The sequence below is a fragment of the Salmo salar genome, chromosome ssa09 (assembly GCF_905237065.1).
Source record: "Salmo salar chromosome ssa09, Ssal_v3.1, whole genome shotgun sequence".
Lineage (NCBI taxonomy): Eukaryota > Metazoa > Chordata > Actinopteri > Salmoniformes > Salmonidae > Salmo > Salmo salar.
Genome location: NC_059450.1, coordinates 63,487,399 through 63,510,175, shown reverse-complemented (window position 1 = coordinate 63,510,175; position 22,777 = coordinate 63,487,399). Strand labels below are relative to the sequence as shown.

At 45.5% G+C, this 22,777-nt stretch overlaps 1 protein-coding gene across 3 annotated transcripts; it reads left to right on the top strand.

The window, feature by feature from the left end:
- LOC106611589 (leukocyte cell-derived chemotaxin-2) lies at positions 1-21,971 on the top strand. Of its 3 annotated transcripts, none has more exons than XM_014211964.2 (5): positions 1-94; positions 7,651-7,714; positions 19,382-19,493; positions 19,787-19,938; positions 20,396-21,971. In XM_014211964.2, exons 3-5 carry the CDS (start codon positions 19,402-19,404, stop codon positions 20,560-20,562), a joined length of 411 nt encoding a protein of 136 aa, XP_014067439.1. In that variant the 5' UTR covers positions 1-94; positions 7,651-7,714; positions 19,382-19,401; the 3' UTR covers positions 20,563-21,971. The 3 variants fall into 3 exon arrangements, with proteins under 3 accessions (XP_014067439.1, XP_045579832.1, XP_014067437.1); XM_045723876.1 differs by lacking the exon at positions 1-94 and adding an exon at positions 7,255-7,433; XM_014211962.2 differs by lacking the exons at positions 1-94; positions 7,651-7,714 and adding an exon at positions 18,981-19,151.
- The last annotated feature ends 806 nt before the right edge of the window (positions 21,972-22,777 follow it).

The following is a 22,777-nucleotide window of genomic DNA, read 5'->3' as shown; positions in this document are numbered from 1 at the left end:
AGTGACACCCATGACCAGTCGAAGCGTCTGTTGGGTGGGTCTAAACCAGAATAATAACCTTTGTCTTCATTGGGATTCCAATACATTTGACTAGGTATGTTGTTTTTTGTTCATAAACTTTCAAAATACCGATATTGATAAGAATATCTGCATGTGTCTAATGGAATATTTGAATTTACGACGTAGTCTGACATACAAAGAAAACCATTTGATAAAAATAAACTTTTGCACATATACAAAGGCTTTGGCATCTGAAATAGTGTAAGTGCACGTTTGAAAATAGGTTGGTTAGACATCTGTCACTTTTGCAACATACCAAGTTCTCCTTTTCCTGTATTTGGCTAATTCAATTGAGATTAAAGTTTAACTGAATGAACAACAGAGACAAAATGCAAGTGTAAACACTTCTTAAAATAGTTTGGGGAATGGCCTCGTCTCTGAGGGATGATCCTCAGAGCCTGATCCTTTGATGGCAGGTAGCCCTATGCGGGGCAGCTGGCAGTGAAATCTCCCCCTCAGGGATTAAGAGGTTCCAATGACAGGTCTTAGCTGGTGATGGTGGAGAGGTGGAGGGTTGTCGGTAACTTTCGCTGTGACACAGCAAGTACGAGAACATGGGTAAGTTTGACATACAAACACATCCCAAGATGTATGCCCATTGGTTGAGAGAGAGGAATGTGATAAGACTGTGCCCATAGGTTAAACAGCAAGCGTAAGGAATTTGCATTATTCTGCTCATAGGCTATGAGGCAAATAGGTGAATGACATTCTGTACGTTGATAATGGAAAACAGGAGGAGAGACATGATGCTATGCTGATGATGTTAATATTTTTAAACACTAACACACATTCCCATTATGCACATAGAAGAGGAAGTAATGTGAATTGTATTATGCTTACTGAAAGAAGTAAAGCGAGCTATCCATTCAGACCAGCCATACCGATTGAACCTATGAGATGAACTACATTAGATTAGAAACTTCTCTTCTGCATGTCATTATTTCCTCTCCAATTGCTGAGCATCAAATCACATCTAATCACATTTTATTAGTCACATGCACCGAATACAACAGTGAAATGCTTACTAACAAGCCCTCAACCAACAATGCAGTTAAAAAAAATATGAATAAGAATAAGAAATAAAAGGAACAAGTAATTAAAGAGCTGCAGTAAAATAACAATAGCGAGACTATATACAGGGGGTACCGGTACAGAGTCAATGTGCGGGGGCACCGGTTAGTCGAGGTAATTGAGGTAATATGTACATGTAGATAGAGTTATTAAAGTGACTATGCATAGATAATAACAGAGAGTAGCAGCAGCGTAAAAGGGGGGGGGGCAATGCAAATAGTCTGGGTTGCCATTTGATTAGATGTTCAGGTGTCTTATGGCTTGGGGGTAGAAGCTGTTTAGAAGCCTCTTGGACCTAGACTTGGTACTCCGATACTGCTTGCCGTGCGGTACCAGAGAGAACAGTGTATGACTAGGTTGGCTGGAATCTTTGACAATTGCTCGGGCCTTTTTCTGACACTGCCTGGTATAGAGGTCCTGGATGGCAGGAAGCTTGGCCCCAGTGATGTACTGAGCCGTACGCACTACCCTCTGTAGTGCCTTGCGGTCTGAGGCCGAGCAGTTGCCATACCAGGCAGTGATGCAACCAGTCAGGATGCTCTCGATGGTGCAGCTCTCTAGAACCTTTTGAGGATCTGAGGACTCATGCCAAATCTTTTCAGTCTCCTGAAGCTGGATGGAAGATGAGAAGGGTAGCTATAGATGTGAAACAATGCAAATCTGCAAATCTATAAAAGTAATGGACCATTTGGGCTTCCCAAAATAGTTAAGTTTGGTTAAAATGCCAAATAATTATTTATTGTACTCAGTAACTAAATGAAGGAGGGAGAAAGAGTATGAATGTTAGTGTCTTTACACACTTGTATGGGCACTTTCTATACAGTATGTTTCGGACAAAGAAACACACATTCATACCTCTATGTTTGTGAGTGTACCGCTATGTTTGTGCGTATGCATGCTGTGTGTACGTGTGTGTGTGCATGCGTATTAGAGCAAGTAGGATGCACACACTTAACTACTAGACCAATCAATGGACTTTCTCCATGTCAACAGGGTTAGCTTTGGCAAACCCATAGCAGACACTACCAGCCTCATAGTGGGCTGACAAAATGGAGGCTAAATGACCTCTGAGGCTAATGGTTTCTTCCTCTAATGGTCTGGAAAGCCTTAGCATGGCCATTAAAACACAGACAATTAGGTTTAGCAATTCACAGCATCCCCAGAGTAACTCCCCCACGTCATTTCTATTGATTCTCCAAAGAGGCTCTGAAAGGTAATTTATTTTCTCATGAAGATTATTGGAAAAATAGGATTGTGATAATCAAATCAAATCAAATTTATTTTTATATATTCCTTCGTACATCAGCTGATATTCTCAAAGTGCTGTACAGAAACCCAGCCTAAAACCCCAAACAGCAAGCAAAGCATGTGAAAGAAGCACGGTGGCTAGGAAAAACTCCCTAGGAAAAACTCCCTAGAAAGGCCAAAAAGCTAGGAAGAAACCTAGAGAGGAACCAGGCTATGAGGGGTGGCCAGTCCTCTTCTGGCTGTGCAGGGTGGATATTATAACAGAACATGGTCAAAATGTTAAAATGTTAAAATGTTCATAAATGACCAGCATGGTCAAATAATAATAATCATAGTAGTTGTCGAGGGTGCAACAAGCACGTCCGGTGAACAGGTCAGGGTTCCATAGCCGCAGGCAGAACAGTTGAAACTGGAGCAGCAGGTGGACTGGGGACAGCAAGGAGTCATCATACCAGGTAGTCCTGAGGCATGGTCCTAGGGCTCAGGTCCTCCGAGAGAAAGACAGAAAGAGAGAAAGAGAGAATTAGAGAGAGCATATTTAAATACACACAGGACACCGGATAAGACAAGAGAAATACTCCAGATGTAACAGACTGACCCTAGCCCCCCGACACATAAACTACTGCAGCATAAATACTGGAGGCTGAGACAGGAGGGATCAGAAGACACTGTGGCCCCATCCGATGATACCCCCGGACAGGGCCAAACAGGCAGGATATAACCCCACCCACTTTGCCAAAGCACAGCCCCCACACCACTAGAGGGATGTCTCCAACCACCAACTTACCGTCCTAAGACAAGGCCGAGTATAGCCCACAACGATCTCCGCCATGGCACAACCCAAGGGGGGGGGGCGCCAACCCAGACAGGAAGACCACGTCAGTGACTCAACCCACTCAAGTGACGCACCCCTCCCATGGACGGCATGGAAGAACACCAGTAGGCCAGTGACTCAGCCCCTGTAAAAGGGTTAGAGGCAGAGAATCCCAGTGGAAAGAGGGGAACCGGCAAGGCAGAGACAGCAAGGGCGGTTCGTTGCTCCAGCCTTTCCGTTCACCTTCACACTCCTGGGCCAGACTATACTTAATCATAGGACCTACTGAAGAGATAAGTCTTCAGTAAAGACTTAAAGGTTGAGACTGAGTCTGCGTCTCTCACATTGGTAGGCAGACCATTCCATAAAAATGGAGCTCTATAGGAGAAAGCCCTACCTCCAGCCATTTGCTTAGAAATTCTAGGGACAATTAGGAGGCCTGCGTCTTGTGACCGTAGCGTACGTGTAGGTATGTACGGCAGGACCAAATCGGAAAGATAGGTAGGAGCAAGCCCATGTAATGCTTTGTAGGTTAGCAGTAAAACCTTCAAATCAGCCCTTGCCTTAACAGGAAGCCAGTGTAGGGAGGCTAGTACTGGAGTAATATGATCAAATTTTTTGGTTCTAGTCAGGATTCTAGCAGCCGTATTTAGCACTAACTGAAGTTTATTTAGTGCTTTATCCGGGTAGCCGGAAAGTAGAGCATTGCAGTAGTCCAGCCTAGAAGTAACAAAAGCATGGATTAATTTTTCTGCGTCATTTTTGGACAGAAAATTTCGGATTTTTGCAATGTTACGTAGATGGAAAAAAGCTGTCCTTGAAACAGTCTTGATATGTTCTTCAAAAGAGAGATCAGGGTCCAGAGTAACGCCGAGGTCCTTCACAGTTTTATTTGAGACGACTGTACAACCATCCAGATTAATTGTCAGATTCAACAGAAGATCTCTTTGTTTCTTGGGACCTAGAACAAGCATCTCTGTTTTGTCCGAGTTTAAAAGTAGAAAGTTTGCAGCCATCCACTTCTTTATGTCTGAAACACAGGCTTCTAGCGAGGGCAATTTTGGGGCTTCACCATGTTTCATTGAAATGTACAGCTGTGTGTCGTCCGCATAGCAGTGAAATTTAACATTATGTTTTCGAATGACATCCCCAAGAGGTAAAATATATAGTGAAAACAATAGTGGTCCTAAAACGGAACCTTGAGGAACACCGAAATTTACAATTGATTTGTCAGAGGACAAACCATTCACAGAGACAAACTGATATCTTTCTGACAGATAAGATCTAAACCAGGCCAGAACTTGTCCATGTAGACCAATTTGGGTTTCCAATCTCTCCAAAAGAATGTGGTGATCGATGGTATCAAAAGCGGCACTAAGATCTAGGAGCACGAGGACAGATGCAGAGCCTCGGTCTGACGTCATTAAAAGGTCATTTACCACCTTCACAAGTGCAGTCTCAGTGCTATGATGGGGTCTAAAACCAGACTGAAGCGTTTCGTATACATTGTTTGATAACCGTCAGGGAACCCAGCGTCTGAACACAGGAACCTCAACTGAAACCTGAATGACATTTGGATGAGGTTTTGATCTATTGTAAGGGTTGTTGAGGTGAAATATGTTTGGTAACACATGCAGTATACTCAGGAAAACAAATACATTGTTTGTGGTGGGCAGTGAAACTCAAAATACAATTGAAGAGAAATGAGTGGTAATACAAACGGAACGTCTAAACTGTCATCGTCATCTCAACTTCTCTGTCACTAAATCATGAACACTGGCCCTTATGTATTTGTGCAATATAATTTGGGTAACAGAAACAATACTGGTCATGATTTGATGAATGGTAAAAAGGTCTACATTTCATCACTTCTTAGTTGGTTTGATTGGTTGTAGTTCAAATATCTAGCTAATTGGTAAAACAGAAGTGAAATAAGGTGAAGAACCAAGACATGCCAGAAACAAAAGTGGTGTAGCCCGACATCTAGTGGAGAAGTTGAGATTCAGCACATTCTGATTATATTCAGGGCCATGAGCATAGGCCATGTCTGTGCTTAGTCCTACTGCAGGGGCGAAAATCTGATATCAACTTTGGGGGGGACAATTTCAGTACATTTTCTCAAGAGCAATTCCTGAGGGGGACACCAAAAGTAGTGCTGTAACACATAGCCTACATTGTAATATGGTAAATGTATATTGAGGAACCAAAGAAATAAGGTGTTTACCGTACTCCTAACTACCGGTACCCAAAACTACACAACTAATCACAACAGCAATACCATTGCCTTTAACAAATCTTAGTTCAGTCACCAGTTTAAGTTGAGAGTGGGGGTATCCATGGCATTTTCCAATTATGTTCCTATTTTACAAGTCAAAAAAATTGAGAACCTTTCATAATGTTGCCAAACAAAGACTCAACAAACTTACCTGAGACTCCCTGTCTCTGCCAGTCTGTCTGTGTGCCATCTGTTGCCTGCTCTGCCTAATGACATCATTGTGAAACATTTCCATTAGAATTTCATTTCTTTCTTATGAACATTTTATCAACTAGTCTTTGAGATATTAGGCTACTAGGGTTCTTACTTTGCGTTTTGGTGTACTGAAAAATACTCTGATGTCCGTCTTTTTTCTGCCATTTTTCTGCCATTTTTCTACCTGGTTGGCTACACACACACAGTATGTAGGTTATTTACAGTAGGAGATGGGCTTCTATCATCTTATCTTCTATCATTCTATATGGGCTTCGATCTAAAAGGTAGCTAGCAAATGTGAAACAGATTGCAGTGACAAGAGTTGACAGCTGTATGAGTTCACCATTTACACAACATATGCTGCAACCTTTTGTAATTTTAATCGTTTGTTTCATATTGGCTGGCTTCTAACAATAGCTGAATTTGCAAAGCTAGCGAGCACCAATTCAGTGGTGTTTGCTATAATCTTTGCTACCCGGGTTAAATAAAGGTGAAATAAAATATATAAATAAAAGTTCCCTTGCGACAATTTAGCTTTTGCAACGAGACCATTAAATATATTTAAAACAATGGTAGAAGAGAGTGTAGTTCTGTTCAGTTTATCGCTAACCTTATCACAGGGACTTTGAAGCACTAACTTACATGCATGCTGATCTTGGAATAAATTGACGATAGCAAAGATTCCATCTTTGACGACGCCACATAAATGGAATAGGTACTAGCTAGCTTAATAGTTAATATTTGCGCGCTAGCTCTGCATATTCAGCTAGTGTGTGTGCGCGATTGACTGGATTAACCTCACGTCAGTTACGTGCATTGAGTGCCTTTCAGACAGTAGATACGACCTCTACGTTACCTCGCAAGCTAAGGAACTGGCAGTGGATCAAACCTTTGTGAGGCAAAGGGTGGGGGGGGTCGCAATCTTTTGAAACTTAAAAACAAGCTATTAAGTGTCTATAATCAGCACAATTGCTTTCATTGCGTATTATTAATATTATTTAAATTACATAGTTATGTTTCAGTGATATATTGGGGGGGACAAATCATATTTTTCCCAGGACGGGGGGGTCGTGTCCCCCCCGTCCCCCCCGGGATTTCCGCCCCTGTCCTACTGACGTGAATGTGGCTGCAAAGAGCTGATGTCATACGTTCAACTTAAGATCAGATTCCCTTTGTACTTTCCTATGTTATTACTATTGCTATAACTATGTTATGGATGATAACATTGCTATTGATGCATTCACTGAAAAACGGAGATAAACCGTAGCGTTGGTCATGCAAAAAACTCCAGTATGTGTCATGAAGTCTCCCTTTGTCGTAAAGTTATGTATCATGTGACTATCTGTTAATACATTGTGACTTGCCTGTCATTTTTACCTATTGCAGCCTTCGCAGGTGACGCTAGTCTCGTCTTGCTTTGTTTGATGGCACAATGGATCTTGACGCAATGAGTGATGGTGAGAGAATGCTAAGAGTTCAGATATTCTGAGGTCACAGACACGGACAATTTGTCTAAAGTTAAGCACACAACACTCTAAAACCTGACAAACAAAGTAGAAATTCGAACTAAGTCCAACCTCATCTCCCTTAGACATATCCACTGCAGTGATGGCTGGTTCTCTGGCCACTCTCCTAGCAGTGGTCACAGCGACAATATGGTTATACCGACAAAGGACCATGAAGAGGGCAAGCATGGTCAAGTAGACCAATGTCAAAGAGCAGGACAGCCCGAAGTCCCCAAAATCCTCCCCCAGGGCATCCTGAAGAGCGGTAAAGTTAGGCCTATAAGCAGAGTTAAACTGCAAGTTGAAGCTCTAATAGTGGTTCCACTTTATTATGATAGTCTGACTGAAACATTACCAGCTTTCCACAATCTAGGTGTCATATGCCTAACAATACGTGTCTGTTAAAATAGTCACTCCCTTCTTTTATCAAAGCTTTGCACTCAAGTCTCTAATGTGTGGTTTTCCTCTTTTCTTGTGTCCAGCCAGAGAAAGACAGATGCCACTGAGGAAGAGGAGGAGGGTGATGATGAAACTGACGTGAACACGGTCAGTTAGAAAAGTTACGCGGCTTAAACTGGACAGCATGCTTTCAAATGTTTATGTCTTGATGACATTTGTCTGCGTTATATGTAGGCAGGTATATGCTGAAAATATGATGTTATTTTATTAAAATATGTATTGTTAAACCAAACAATGACATAAACTACAAGATGTTTGGTTAAGTAATTATGATTTATGTCATAAAAAATAGATTTAGAAGCAGTAAAATTATTCTCACAGTATTGTTACAGTAATTAACCCTTCGCAAATTAACCCCCCTTGGTTACTGTTGTTAACTCGGACAAGTTTATCTTCCTGCAAATATGGAGAAACACACATTAATAACACTAAGGGAACTCCCAAAATAGGTACTCAGTAACTTTGAGACAACCATCAATTATACTCATAAAGGAGCAGACAAAAAAGCCTTCAATGGAACTCTGGAGAGCCCAAGGTGAAATGTCCACTACAAGCTTGTCACAACAAGGGCTGGTGCCCAAACTAATCAGTTGGACAGGCCTTTGATATATTCTTATTCTTTGATTGGGTTTAACGGCGGTTGGAATCCAATGTTATTGTGAATTACCGCCACCAGCTGGACGGGGTATTCAAACATTGCAGGAAAGGGGAAAACAAAATACCAAAATTAAACAAATCAACTGTCACGTCCTGACCATAGTAAGTTGTTATTTTCTATGGTAGAGTAGGTCAGGGCGTGACAGGGGATGTTTGTCTGTTTTTGTATTTCTATGTTCAGTTTCTAGTTTTGTATTTCTATGTTGGTGTTGTTTGGGTTGATCTCCAATTGGAGGCAGCTGATCCTCGTTCCCTCTAATTGGAGGTCATATTTATGTTGATGTTTGTCCCAACTGTGTTTTTGGGTGATTATATTTTGAGTAGTGTGTTTTCCTCTTTGCGTCATGGTTTGTTGTTTATTGTGTTTCAAGTAATTAGTGTATTGCATTTAGTTTCACGGAATAAATAAATATGTGGAACTATGAACACGCTGCATTTTGATGCGATCCTTTGAACAGCCGTGACAGAATCACCCACCAAAAAAGGACCAAGCAGCGTGCCCAGGAGGAGCAGGGATCCTGGGCCAGGGAAAGGAGAGAATGGAGGACGTCCTGGACATGGGAGGAGGTAATGGCAGGGGACAAGACCCTGCCATGGAAACAGGTGGAGACAGCGAGGGAGGAACGGCGATATTACGAGGAGCTAGCCCAACGAAGGAAGCACGAGAGGCATCCCCCAACATTCTTTTTTTTTGGGGGGGGGGCACACAGGAAGTTTGGCAGAGTCAGGATGGAGACCTGAGCCAACTCCCCGTGCTTACCGTGGGGAGCGAGTGACGGGGAAAGCACCGTGTTAAGCAGTGATGCACACTGTGTCATCAGGGCGCACTCACAGGCCGGTGCGATCTGTGCCCGCGCCCTGCATTAGTCGAGCTAGGTTGAGCATCCAGCCAGAACGGGTTGTGCCAGCTCTACGCTCGAGATCTCCAGTGCGCCTCCATGGCCCAGTATATCCTGTGCCTGCCCCACGTACCCGGCCTCCAGTGCGCCTGCCCAGTCCGGGGTGTCCTGTTCCTGCTCCCCGCACTCGCCCTGAGGTGCGTGTTACTAGTCTGGTGCCTCCTATGCCAGCTCCATGCATCAGGCCTCCAGTGCGCCTGCCCAGTCCGGGGTGTCCTGTTCCTGCTCCCCGCACTCGCCCCTGAGGTGCGTGTTACTAGTCTGGCGCCTCCTATGCCAGCCCCACGCATCAGGCCTCCAGTGCGCCTCCCCAGTACGGAGCCTCCAGCGATGCTCCCCAGTACGGAGCCTCCAGCGACGCTCCCCAGTCCGGAGCCTCCAGCGGCGGTCTGCAGCCCGCAGCCTCCAACGGCGGTCTGCAGCCCGGAGCCTCAAACGGCGGTCTGCACCCTGGAGCCTTCAGCGGCGGTCTGCAGCCCGAAGCCTTCAGCGGTGGTCTGCAGCCCGGAGTCTTAAGCGGCGGTCTGCAGCCCAGAACCTCCAGCGGCGGCCTGCAGCCCAGAACCTCTAGCAATGATCTACAGTCCGGTTCTTTCGACGATCATCCACGGTCAGGTGGTAAAGAAGCAGAGGGATCAGTGGGTGGAGTGGGGGTTACGCCCCGAACCCGAGCCGCCTCCATGGGGGGAGGCGCTAGATAAGAAGGTTCTGGGTACTGCATATGAGCCGCCGTAGACATTAGTCGCCTACCCTACCCTCCCTTTGTGTTTTGTTGTTGGGTGGGTTTGATGTGTGGGGGGTTTGTTGTTGTTTTAAAAAAAAACATGTATTTTTTTTAGGTGCGGTCGGAGTCCGCACCTTTGGGGGGGAGGTGTGTACTGTCACGTCCTGACCATAGTTGTTGTTATTTTCTATGGTAGAGTAGGTCAGGGTGTGACAGGGGGTGTTTGTCTGTTTTTGTATTTCTATGTTCAGTTTCTAGTTTTGTATTTCTATATTGGTGTTGTTCGGGTTGATCTCCAATTGGAGGCAGCTGATCCTCGTTCCCTCTAATTGGAGGTCGTATTTATGTTGATGTTTGTCCCACCTGTGTTTGTGTGTGATTATATTTTGAGTAGTGTGTTTTCCTCTCTGCGTCATGGTTTGTTTGTTTTTTGTGTTTCAAGTATTTAGTGTATTGCATTTAGTTTCACGGAATAAATAAATATGTGGAACTACGAACACGCTGCATTTTGGTCCGATCCTTTGAACAGTCGTGACATCAACTCACAAAACCCATCCCACTTCTTCAATCCCAGTCCACTCCAAAATACATCTCAACACAGGCTCAGGGGCGTGTGATGGCGAAACATCCACCGATGTTTGCACAGACTTGGCTGTGAAATCACAAAGACTCCCAAAAAATTCAGCTGCATTCAAAATGATTCCAATTTTTTCCCAGCATAAGGCGCTCGTCGATTCAGGCGCGGCTGGGAATTTTATAGACAGATCGTTCGCCCTTAGTTTAGGGATCCCCGTTGTTCCCGTGGCTGTGCCCTTCCCCGTTCACGCCTTAGACAGTTGACCATTAGGGTCAGGGTTGATTAGGGAGGCCACCGCTCCTCTGGGTATGGTGACGCAGGGGGGTCACAAGGAGAGAATCAGTCTCTTCCTCATTGACTCTACTGCGTTTCCCATGGTGCTAGGCCTACCCTGGTTAGCCTGTCATGACCCCACTGTTTCTTGGCAACGGAGGACTCTCACGGGGTGGTCGCTAGAGTGCTTGGGGAGGTGTTTAGGGGTTTCCGTTGGTGCTACTACGGTGGAAAGTCCAGACCAGGTCTCCACCGTGCGCATTCCCCCTGAATATGCCGATTTGGCTCTCGCCTTCTCCAAAAAGAAGGTGACTCAATTACCACCCCATCGAAGGGGCAATTGTGCCATAAATCTCCTGGTAGACACTGCACTTCCCAGGAGTCACATGTATCCCCTGTCACAGGCGGAGACGGAGGCTATGGAGACATATGTCTCCGAATCCCTGCGTCAGGGGTACATTCGGTCCTCCACTTTACCCGCCTCCTCAAGTTTCTTTTTTGTGAAGAAGAAGGAGGGAGGTCTGCGCCCGTGTATTGACTATTGAGGTCTAAACCAGATCACGGTGAGGTACAGTTACCCGCTACCGCTCATCGCCACATCGATTGCACGGGGCGCGCTTCTTCACCAAATTAGATCTCAGGAGCGCTTACAACATGGTGTGTATCCGGGAGGGAGATGAGTGGAAGATGGCGTTCAGTACCACCTCAGGGCATTATGAGTACCTCGACATGCCATACAGGTTGATGAATGCTCCATCACTCTTCCAAGCCTTTGTAGACGAGATTTTCAGGGACCTGCACGGGCAGGGTGTAGTGGTGTATATTGATGACATTCTGATATACTCCGCTACACGCGCCGAGCATGTGCCTGGTGCGCAGGGTCCTTGGTCAACTGTTAGAGCATGACCTGTACGTCAAGGCTGAGAAATGCCTGTTCTTTCAGCAGTCCGTCTCCTTCCTAGGGTACCGCATTTCCACCTCGGGTGTGGAGATGGAAAGTAACCGCATTTCAGCCGTGCGTAATTGGCCGACTCCCACCACGGTAAAGGAAGTGCAGCGGTTCCTAGGGTTTGCCAATTACTACCAGAGGTTTTTCCGGGGTTTTGGTCAGGTAGCGGCTCCCATTACCTCACTGCTGAAGGGCGGCCCGGTACATTTGCAGTGGTCGAACTGAGGGCTCTGTTTACCTCGGCTCCCGTGCTGGCCCATCCGGATCCCTCTTTGGCGTTCATAGTGGAGGTGGACGCGTCCGAGGCTGGGATAGGAGCCGTGCTCTCTCAGCGCTCGGGTACGCCACCGAAGCTCCGTCCCGTGCCTTCTTCTCGAAGAGGCTCAGCCCGGCGGAGCGAAACTATGACGTGGGGGACCGGGAGCTGTTGGCTGTTGTCAAGGCTCTGAAGGCATGGAGACATTAGCTTGAGGGGGCTAAACACCCTTTTCTCATCTGGACTGACCACCGCAATCTGGAGTACATCTGGCCAGCGAGGAGACTGAACCCTCGCCAGGCAAGGTGGGCCATGTTTTTCACCTGTTTTGTTTTTTCCCTTTCCTACAGACCAGGTTCCCAGAACGTTAAGGCAGATGCACTGTCCCGACTGTATGACACAGAGGAGAGGCCCATGGATCCCACTCCCATACTCCTGGCCTCCTGCCTGGTGGCGCCGGTAGTGTGGGAGCTGGACGCGGACATTGAGCAGGCGTTACGTGCAGAGCCCGCTCCCCTCCAGTGTCTTGCTGGGCATCTGTAAGTTCCGTCTGCTGTCCGTGACCGGTTGATCTATTGGGCCCACAAGTCACCCTCCTCTGGTCATCCTGGGATCGGTCAGACGGTGCGCTGTTTGGCTGGGAAGTACTGGTGGCCTACTTTGACCAAGGACGTGAGGGTTTATGTTTCCTCCTGCTCGGTGTGCGCACAGTGTAAGGCTCGTAGGCACCTTTCTAGAGGGAAGCTACACACCTTACCCGTTCCACAGCGGCCTTGGTCGCACCTGTCGGTGGATTTTATTACCGATCTTCCCCCCTCTCAGGGAAACATCACGATCCTGGTCATTGTGGATCGATTCTCTAAGTCCTGCCGTCTCCTCCCTCTGCCCGGTCTCCCTACAGCCCTACAGACTGTGGAGGCCTTGTTTATGCACGTCTTCCGGCACTACGGGGTGCCTGAGGATATAGCGTCTGATCGAGGTCCCCAGTTCACTTCGAGGGTTTGGAAGGCGTTTATAGAACATCTGGGGGTCTTGATCAGCCTTACCTCAGGGTTTCATCCCGAGAGTAATGGGCAGGTGGAGAGAGTGAACCAGGATGTGGGCAGGTTTCTGCGGTTGTATAACCTTTCCCCCTTCCAGTGCGTACTGGGGTACCAGCCGGTTCTGGCGCCTTGGTATTAGAGTCAGACCGAGGCTCCTGCGGTGGACGACTGGTTCAGGTGCACGGAGAAGACATGGGATGCCGCCCATGTTCACCTCCAGCGGGCCGTGCTCCGCCAGTAAACCAGTGCAGACCGTCACCGCAGTGAGGCTCCGGTGTTTGCACCGGGAGTCCGGGTCTGGCTTTCGACCCGAAACCTGCCCCTCCGCCTGCCCTGCCAGAAGCTGGGCCCGCGGTTTGTTGGGCCATTTAAAGTCCTGAGGAGAGTGAACGAGGTTTGTTATAGGTTACAGCTTCCCCCTGATTACCGTATTAACCCCTCGTTCCAAGTGTCTCCCCTCAGGCCGGTGGTGGTTGGCCCGCTCCAGGAGTCTGAGGTGCGGGAGGTTCCTTCGCCTCCTCTGGACATCGAGGGGGCCCCGGCGTACTCAGTTCGCTCTATACTGTATTCGAGGCGTCGGGCGAGGGGCCTTCAGTACCTTGTGGAGTGGGAGGGGTACGGTCCGGAGGAGAGGTGCTGGGTTCCGGTGGAGGACGTGTTGGACCCTTCAATGCTGCGGGAGTTCCACCGTCTCCGTCCGGATCGCACTGTGCCTCGCCCTCCGGGTCAACCTCGAGGCCGGCATCGGCGCGCTGCTGGAGCCGCGCGTCAAGGGGGGGGTACTGTCACAACTTCCGCCGAAGTCGGGTCCTCTCCTTGTTCGGGCGGCGCTCGCCGGTCGGCGTTGCCGGTCTTCTAGCCATCATCGATCCATTTTTCATTTTCCATTGGTTTTGTCTTGTTTTCCTCACACCTGGTTTCAATCCCCTCAATTACTTGTTGTATATTTAACCCTCTGTTTCCCCCATGTCTTTGTGTGGGATTGTTTGTAGTAAGTGCTTGTGCACATGTTTTCTGGTGCGCGTCGGGTTTTGTACCCATGTTCGTTATGTCTTTATGCCGTTGTTTTTTTTTAAATTAAACTGCTCAGGCTATTTCCTAGTTCTGCTCTATTGCGTCTGAGTTCACTGCCATCAGTTAGGCACCCCTTACATACATTTAAACTCAGTTTTTCACAATTCCTGATATTTAATCCTAGTAAAAATTCCCTGTCTTAGGTCAGTTAGGATCACCACTTTATTTTAAGAATGTGAAATGTCAGATTAATAGTAGAGAGAATGATTTATTTCAGCTTTTATTTCTTTCATCACATTCCCAGTGGGTCAGAAGTTTACATACACTCAATTAGTATTTGGTAGAATACAGTATATATGAGATGAGTCATGCCAGATATGTAAACATTATTAAAGTGACTAGTGTTCCATTCTTTAAAGTGGCCAGTGATTTCTAGTCTATGTCTAGGCAGCAGCCTCTAATGTTCTAGTGACAGTCTCTCGGTCCAAGCTTTGATGCACTTGTACTGACCTCGACTTCTGGATGATAACGGGGTGAACAAGCAGTGGCTCAGGTAGTTGATATCCTTGATGATCTTTTTGGCCTTCCTGTGACATCGGGTGCTGTATGTGTCCTGGACGGCGGGTGGTTTGCCCCCCGGTAATGCGTTGGGCAGACCACACCACCCTCTGGAGAGCCTTGCGGTTGCGGGTGGTGCAGTTGCCATACCAGGAGGTGATAGAGCCCAACAAGAGGCTTTCAATTGTGCATCTGTAAAAGTTTGTGAGGGTTTTAGGTGACAAGCCAAATTTCTTTAGCCTCCTGAGGTTGAAGAGGCTCTGATGCACCTTCTTCACCACACTGTATGTGTGGGGGTCCATTTCAGTTTGTCAGTGATGTGTATGCCAAGGAACTTGAAGCTTTCCATCTTCTCCACTGCGGTCCCGTCGATGTAGATAGGGGGGTGCACCCTCTGCTGTTTCCTGAAGTCCACGATCATCTACATTGTTTTGTTGACGTTGAGTGAGAGGTTGTTTTCCAGGCACCACACTCCCAGAGCCCTCACCTCCTCCCTGTAGGCTGTCTCGTAATTGTTGGTAATCAAGCCTACTGCTGTTGTGTCATCTGCAAACTTGATGATTGAGGCGTGCATGCCCACTCAGTCATGGGTGAACAGATATGACCTGGGGGTTATGACCTGATGCCCATCGTAAATTGTAAGGCAACAGCCCAACTCCATTCTGTTCTCTAATGTGGTCTCCGACCACTACCTTGTATCCTTTTCCCTCTCGCTCTCATCCAACACTTCTCACTCTCCCCCTACTCGGATGGTATTGCGCCGTCCCAACCTTCGCTCTCTCTCTCCCGCTACTCTCTCCTCTTCCATCCTATCATCTCTTCCCTCTGCTCAAACCTTCTCCAACCTATCTCCTGATTCTGCCTCCTCAACCCTCCTCTCCTCCCTCTCTGCATCCTTTGATTTCCTCTGTCCCCTATCCTCCAGGCCGGCTCGGTCCTCCCCTCCTGCTCCGTGGCTCGACGACTCACTGCGAGCTCACAGAACAGGGCTCCGGGCAGCCGAGCGGAAATGGAGGAAAACTCCGCCTCCCCTGCGGACCTGGCATCCTTTCACTCCCTCCTCTCTACATTTTCCTCTTCTGTCTCTGCTGCTAAAGCCACCTTCTACCACTCTAAACTCCAAGCATCTGCCTCTAACCCTAGGAAGCTCTTTGCTACCTTCTCCTCCCTCCTTAATCCTCCTCCCCCTCCCCCCCTCCTCCCTCTCTGCGGATGACTTCGTCAACCATTTTGAAAAGAAGGTTGACGACATCCGATCCTCGTTGCTAAGTCAAACGACACTGCTGGTCCTGCTCACACTGCCCTACCCTGTGCTTTGACCTCTTTCTCCCCTCTCTCTCCAGATGAACTCTCGCGTCTTGTGACGGCCGGCCGCCCAACAACCTGCCCACTTGACCCTATCCCCTCCTCTCTTCTCCAGACCATTTCCGGAGACCTTCTCCCCTACCTCACCTCGCTCATCAACGCATCCTTGACCGCTGGCTACGTCCCTTCCGTCTTCAAGAGAGCGAGAGTTGCACCCCCTTCTGAAAAAAACCTACACTCGATCCCTCCGATGTCAACAACTACAGGCCAGTATCCCTTCTTTCCTTTCTCTCCAAAACTCTTGAACGCGCCGTGCTTGGCCAGCTCTCTTGCTATCTCTCTCAGAATGACCTTCTTGATCCTAATCAGTCAGGTTTCAAGACTGGGCATTCAACTGAGACTGCTCTTCTCTGTGTCACGGAGGCTCTCCGCACTGCTAAAGCTAACTCTCTCTCCTCTGCTCTCATCCTTCTAGACCTATCTGCTGCCTTTGATACCGTGAACCATCAGATCCTCCTCTCCACCCTCTCCGAGCTGGGCATCTCCGGCACCGCGCACGCTTGGATTGCGTCCTACCTGACAGGTCGCTCCTACCAGGTGGCGTGGCGAGAATCTGTCTCCGCACCACGTGCTCTCACCACTGGTGTCCCCCAGGGCTCTGTTCTTGGCCCACTCCTATTCTCGCTATACACCAAGTCACTTGGCTCTGTCATATCCTCACATGGTCTCTCATATCATTGCTATGCAGACGACACACAATTAATCTTCTCCTTTCCCCCTTCTGACAACCAGGTGGCGAATCGCATCTCTGCATGTCTGGCAGACATATCAGTGTGGATGACGGATCACCACCTCAAGCTGAACCTCGGCAAGACGGAGCTGCTCTTCCTCCCGGGGAAGGACTGCCCGTTCCATGATCTCGCCATCACGGTTGACAACTCCCTTGTGTCCTCCTCCCAGAGTGCTAAGAGCCTTGGCGTGACCCTGGACAACACCCTGTCGTTCTCCACCAACATCAAGGCGGTGACCCGATCCTGTAGGTTCATGCTCTACAACATTCGCAGAGTACGACCCTGCCTCACACAGGAAGCGGCGCAGGTCCTAATCCAGGCACTTGTCATCTCCCGTCTGGATTACTGCAACTCGCTGTTGGCTGGGCTCCCCTGCCTGTGCCATTAAACCCCTACAACTCATCCAGAACGCCGCAGCCCGTCTGGTGTTCAACCTTCCCAAGTTCTCTCACGTCACCCCGCTCCTCCGCTCTCTCCACTGGCTTCCAGTCGAAGCTCGCATCCGCTACAAGACCATGGTGCTTGCCTACGGAGCTGTGAGGGGAACGGCACCTCCGTACCTTCAGGCTCTGATCAGGCCCTACACCCAAACAAGGGCACTCCGTTCATCCACCTCTGGCCTGCTCGCCTCCCTACCTCTGAGGAAGCACAGTTCCCGCTCAGCCCAGTCAAAACTGGTCGCTGCTCTGGCACCCCAATGGTGGAACAAGCTCCCTCACGACGCCAGGACAGCGGAGTCAATCACCACCTTCCGGAGACACCTGAAACCCCACCTCTTCAAGGAATACCTGGGATAGGATAAAGTAATCCTTCTAACCCCCCCCTTAAAAGATTTAGATGCACTATTGTAAAGTGGTTGTTCCACTGGATATTATAGGTGAATGCACCAATTTGTAAGTCGCTCTGGATAAGAGCGTCTGCTAAATGACTAAAATGTAAATGTAAAAATGAATCTACCTCAGAATTGTAATATGCAATAAATGGACTTTGGGACATTATATTTCACCAGCCAAAATGGTGGTAACAATGATAAATGGAATATGAAAATTAATGTTAGTTTTGTTATGTTATTGTTAAAGGGAAATGTCACAATTGTTCAACTTCATTTTCATCATCTCCAGCACCAGCCCAACATCAACATATGTGAAAATTATGTGTTTCTATGTTTTGACATCATCGGTGTGCATCCTGTGATTTTAACCAATTATGATTAGGAATTGCCTACAAATTGTCTAGTAATTGGTTCATTATGTCATTGGAAACACTTAGCTTGTGAAGTTGAAAAATTGTGAAATTTCCCTTCAACCAGGTGGTAGCTGGCTTCTTTTTTCTCTTAGTAATATATTGAGATATTACACATTATGCAAAAGGTTAACTTAACTTGGTTGCTTACCTTGGAGCAAACATATATGTGTCCTTCGTTATCTTGCTTGTGTTCAACTGTGAATGACCACAAAGCTTTATCCACAACCTACACTTCTCTCTGTTAGATTCTGGTTTTGGAAAGGGTATAAAAAAGACACCACTCTCTTACCTCTCCAGGTACAGACTGTCAGTATTACACGTGCCCCAGGCACACCGTTTTACCATTTTCTGTTCATTTGTAGCAGAGAAAGGAAAAGTATCTCTGCCCGTAGCCCATAGAAACCATGAGGATTCTTTTCTCCAAAAGGGTGAAGGGTCAAAAGGGTAAATTATGTAAAACTGATTTGTGATACCTTTGATGGTTTCTTATAACCAGGTGCTTTACATACTAACCAATACACTTGAACATTATCACATTAACAGGTCAAAGACGGCCATTATGTGTTTTTCTTTATTATAATTTGGTATTATTGTATAATGTACACCATGTGTTAGGCACTTATTTCTGTTATAAAGTTTACATTTATTCTCTATTGGAGTATATTCATCGCTTAAAGTGACAGTAGAACCAAATGTTATAATTTGTCAACATTTTTCTGTATTTTTTTTTTAACCCAATCAGAGTATTCTGAACAAACCTTATTTGCCAAGAAACAGGTAAAGGTCAGGGACAGGCTTCAAGTTTCAAGTCCAAAGAAATGCTTTCTTGGAGGTTCCTTCTCGACAATGCAACAACAATAAAACATGATAAAATATAAGAATATGACCATAAATTAAATTACCCAGAAGAATAGAATAAACATTTTAGCATAACCACTTGTTTACCCTGCTGTCCACCATTTTGTTCTACCAAATCTTTTTTTCTGGATTTCATAAAGTAAACGAAGCATTTCCAAATTCAGGGTTTTCTACTCTGATGAAAGAGTGTAATACAAGGGTGTGCAATGTAGGAAAGTTTAACTTCAAGAGGTATTTAAGCACAGACATTATGCAGTCAGAAACACAGAAGGAAGCTGAGCAAGACTTTCTTGTAGATTTTCTCCTTGAGTGAAAGCATCATCTAAGGCTTTACCATGAGGACTGCTGTTCTTTTGTTTACTGTGGTGCTCATAGGTAAGAATAACCAAAAATGACATATATTCATTCAACTATTAGGTCAATCCATTGCAATATCAAATCAAGTAGCTGTCCAGCTCGCACATGTAATTTGGTTCTGGGTGCAGTTTGTGTTCAATATAATTTTGCCATTTTAATATAAATACCCTTAAATAGTTTAGTAGAAAATATCAGCGTAAAAGCTTTTCCTCCTTGGTAAATATATCTGTGGTCCATCCCATCTCTAGCTGTGTTGTCAGAGTGCGAGATGGTCAAGTTTGGTCAGCTGTGCAGCGGCAACTCCAGTAACAGGAGGAGGACAGGGGACAGATGGGGACAAGGACACTACGGCGCACGCAGGTATGGCAAGTGTGTGTGTGTGTGTGTGTCTGTAGTATTTGTGGCATGTATTTTGATGTATCAGTTTGGTTTTGTATTATTTTACTGTCTGCAATTTACCTCATACTTTAGTTGATAAGATGTTAACCACATTCCATGACAATGATTGAAATCTAAAATCCCATTAATTCAATATTAATGCTCTTACTGTATACAGTACAAGAATGAAAACATACCATAGTGTTGTGATTGAGAGAGTCTCTGAATACTTTGTGAATCCCCCAGCATTAATACCCTTTCCTATCTATGCCCAGAGGAAACCGTGAGCATCAGGGCCTGGACATTGTGTGTAATGATGGGGCCACAGTGTACGCTCCATTTGATGTGAAACTCAATGGGAAAGTGATCGTGTACACAGACCCGAAGAAGGCAGCCATCAATGATGGGATCAACCTCAGTGGAGAGGGTCAGTGTCTATCCTGAATCATTTTTCTTTTAAATAACCGAGATAAATAGTTAAGTTAATGCTATGCTTGTAAATATGCACTGTATTCCGATGGAACTCCCTAAAAACCAACCACTTCACTCTGATTGTCGTAACAGGTTAGGAAGGCATTTTCGCTAACCCTAATCCTTTTCTTAACCTTAACTTCATTCTCCTAACCTGCTACATTAATTCTCCTTACCTGCTGTCTAAGTTCTCCTAACCACTAAGAAAAAGTCAATTTTGGTCATGGCTGTAGTGGCGTGTTTTTAGGCTGTCCTGTATCTCAATATTCTGGCTCTGTTGTTTCACTGAGGTATACTAGCAAATAATATGTCACATGGCGGAATGGATATTGGAAGAATATGTGGCTGAATCGATTGTCTAATTGATTGATTGATCGATTGATTGACTGACTGTGGTTGTCTCTGTTTTCTAGGTCTGTGCTTTAAGCTGTTCTACGTAAAGCCTGACAAGTACTCTGGGGTGGTGAAGAAGGGCCAGAGGATTGGGACCCTGCTGACCATGCAAAGTGTCTACCCAGGGATCACTTCTCACGTCCACGTCCAGATGTGTGACAAGTCTGACCCCACCAAGTTTTTCTAATGGAGTCCCCTTTGGCCTCTCCATCAATCAATCAATCAATCAATCAATCAATCAATCAATCAATCAATCAATCAATCAATCAATCAATCAATCAATCAATCAATCTACAAAATGATTGTAATCATTGGCCAATAGATGGGCTTACTGTGTTTAAAAATAATAATTTGCTTATTATAATAAACATTTTTTATTACAGTATAAAATACATAAAAGTTGCACACTTCTGGAATAAAGTTTTAACCCTATAAGCATCAACAGGGGTAATTCATAATTTCAAAAACCTTTTTTTTATCCTTTTATGCAACTAGTTACAGACATGAAAATAATTTACAATGATTTCTGTGTTAATATATAATTTCTGTGGTATATATATATATATATATATATATATATATATATATATATATATATATAAAATCTCTTTTTTGTGTACTAGTTTTACGTGGCTAATCTGACAATGTGGACTCAATAGTAAACTTTGAAAAAAACATAGATTTAAAACAAATACACGTGTCAAGGCTGTGGGTAACTGGTGAAAGGAGTCAGGCGCAGGAGAGCTGAGATGCGTGGACAAGGTATTTAATACAAGAAAACATCAGTATGAACACAATACTATGGTGCTGGAAAAAAAACGGTACCACGAAATTAACAGGCGTAATAAAAAAACCCGGTAACAATATACCAGCCGTCAGATACAGCCTTACAATAAAACAAAGACGCACACAAACATCGGGGAAACCAGAGGGTTAAATAATGAACATGTAATGGGGGAATTGAAACCAGGTGTGTAAAAAAACAACAACAAAACAAATGGAAAATGAAAAGTGGATCGGTGATGGCTACCGCCGAATGCCGCTCGAACAAGGAGAGGGACCGACTCCGGCGGAAGTCGTGACAACATGTGTGTCATTGAACAACCCCATACCATGACTAGATGGTGGAAAAAAACACCCATCTCTTTAATAAGTTCTTTAGACAATTAAAGCTAATTTACCAACATTTCTGAAAATTTGGAATGAAACTTCTATTGATAAAAATAACTGTTTAAAACATGAAAAACATACTAAAATGTATATTTTTAAACATGAAATTTGACTATAAATGTGTGAAAATTTAAAAATATATGCATATTTTGGGGAATTTAATAAAAGAAAAAGTGTTACTGTTTGACAGAAAATGCCATTTTGCCATTATTTCCAATTTGGGGTTAAAATGACCCATGTTGATGCATTTAGGGGTCAAAATATGTTGGTCCTTTTGGGGTATTAACAACAAAATAAATACATCATAAATCATTCCTAATAAATAATGTGTATTTTTGTATCTGAGCCTCCGTTTTGGATTTTTTTCATATTTTCAACAGTATCATTCGTCATTGTCTCAATAAAAACAACGGCGTGGCTGCGCAACTTGTGTTCAGGACACATTTTTCCAGTGCACTAAACAACCTAATATTCTGAGCATGTGTTACTTTACACAACTGAAACCAAACAAAACAAGCGCACCCATTAAGGCAATGTCGAGCCCATGTGAAGGTGGAAGGGAACGAGGAAGTAGATGTGCTAGCTAAACAGTCCCTTCGGAGAGAGGAAGTGGAGGTGCCAATGAACAAGGCGGCTAAGGGACTGATATGGAAACTAGTGGTGCAGAGATGGCAGGAGCAGTGAAGCAGAGACACTTAGGGCAGGCATCTATTCCAAGTACAGAGGAATAACAAACTTACGGTTAGAAAACAATTTAATTTTCTACAAAAAATGATAGACCTAATAAAGCATATGTGGTCGGTTTCCATTGTATTGTTGTTTTGGTCAATTTTTGTTGAGTAAGGCAGCTCCAAAATGCAGCTGTTTCAGACTCGCTCAGTGCTTTATGTGGTGGAGGGGCAGACAGAGAAAGTACAGAGCGTAGGCGTCTTTGATCTTCTCTGGTCGCGTGTGATTGGCTCAGGGTGCTGTCACTCATTGGGACACTACGCTCAGGGTGCTGTCATTCACGAGGACACTACGTCACCACAGCACCTGCTGGGAGAGCTAGCTAGCAAAAACCCCTCTTCGGTGCCCCATTGATTTACAGTAGAAGTGCCCGCCCAAGAAGGCCCATTGTCATTGGCCACAGATAAATCAACATCTAATGCCCGGTAACTTTGTCAACTTCATAGCTAGCTAGTTGTTTACCACACACTGTTACCACGTCTTGAAGCTAGGTAGCTTAGCTA

Excerpts from the sequence above, each read along its gene's own strand:
- LOC106611589 (XM_014211962.2), top strand. The coding sequence starts at position 19,112 with ATGAGGACTGCTGTTCTTTTGTTTACTGTGGTGCTCATAG. Across the intron at positions 19,494-19,786 it reads GGACACTACGGCGCACGCAG|AGGAAACCGTGAGCATCAGG; the intron begins GTATGGCAAGTG and ends ATCTATGCCCAG. Across the intron at positions 19,939-20,395 it reads GATCAACCTCAGTGGAGAGG|GTCTGTGCTTTAAGCTGTTC; the intron begins GTCAGTGTCTAT and ends TCTGTTTTCTAG.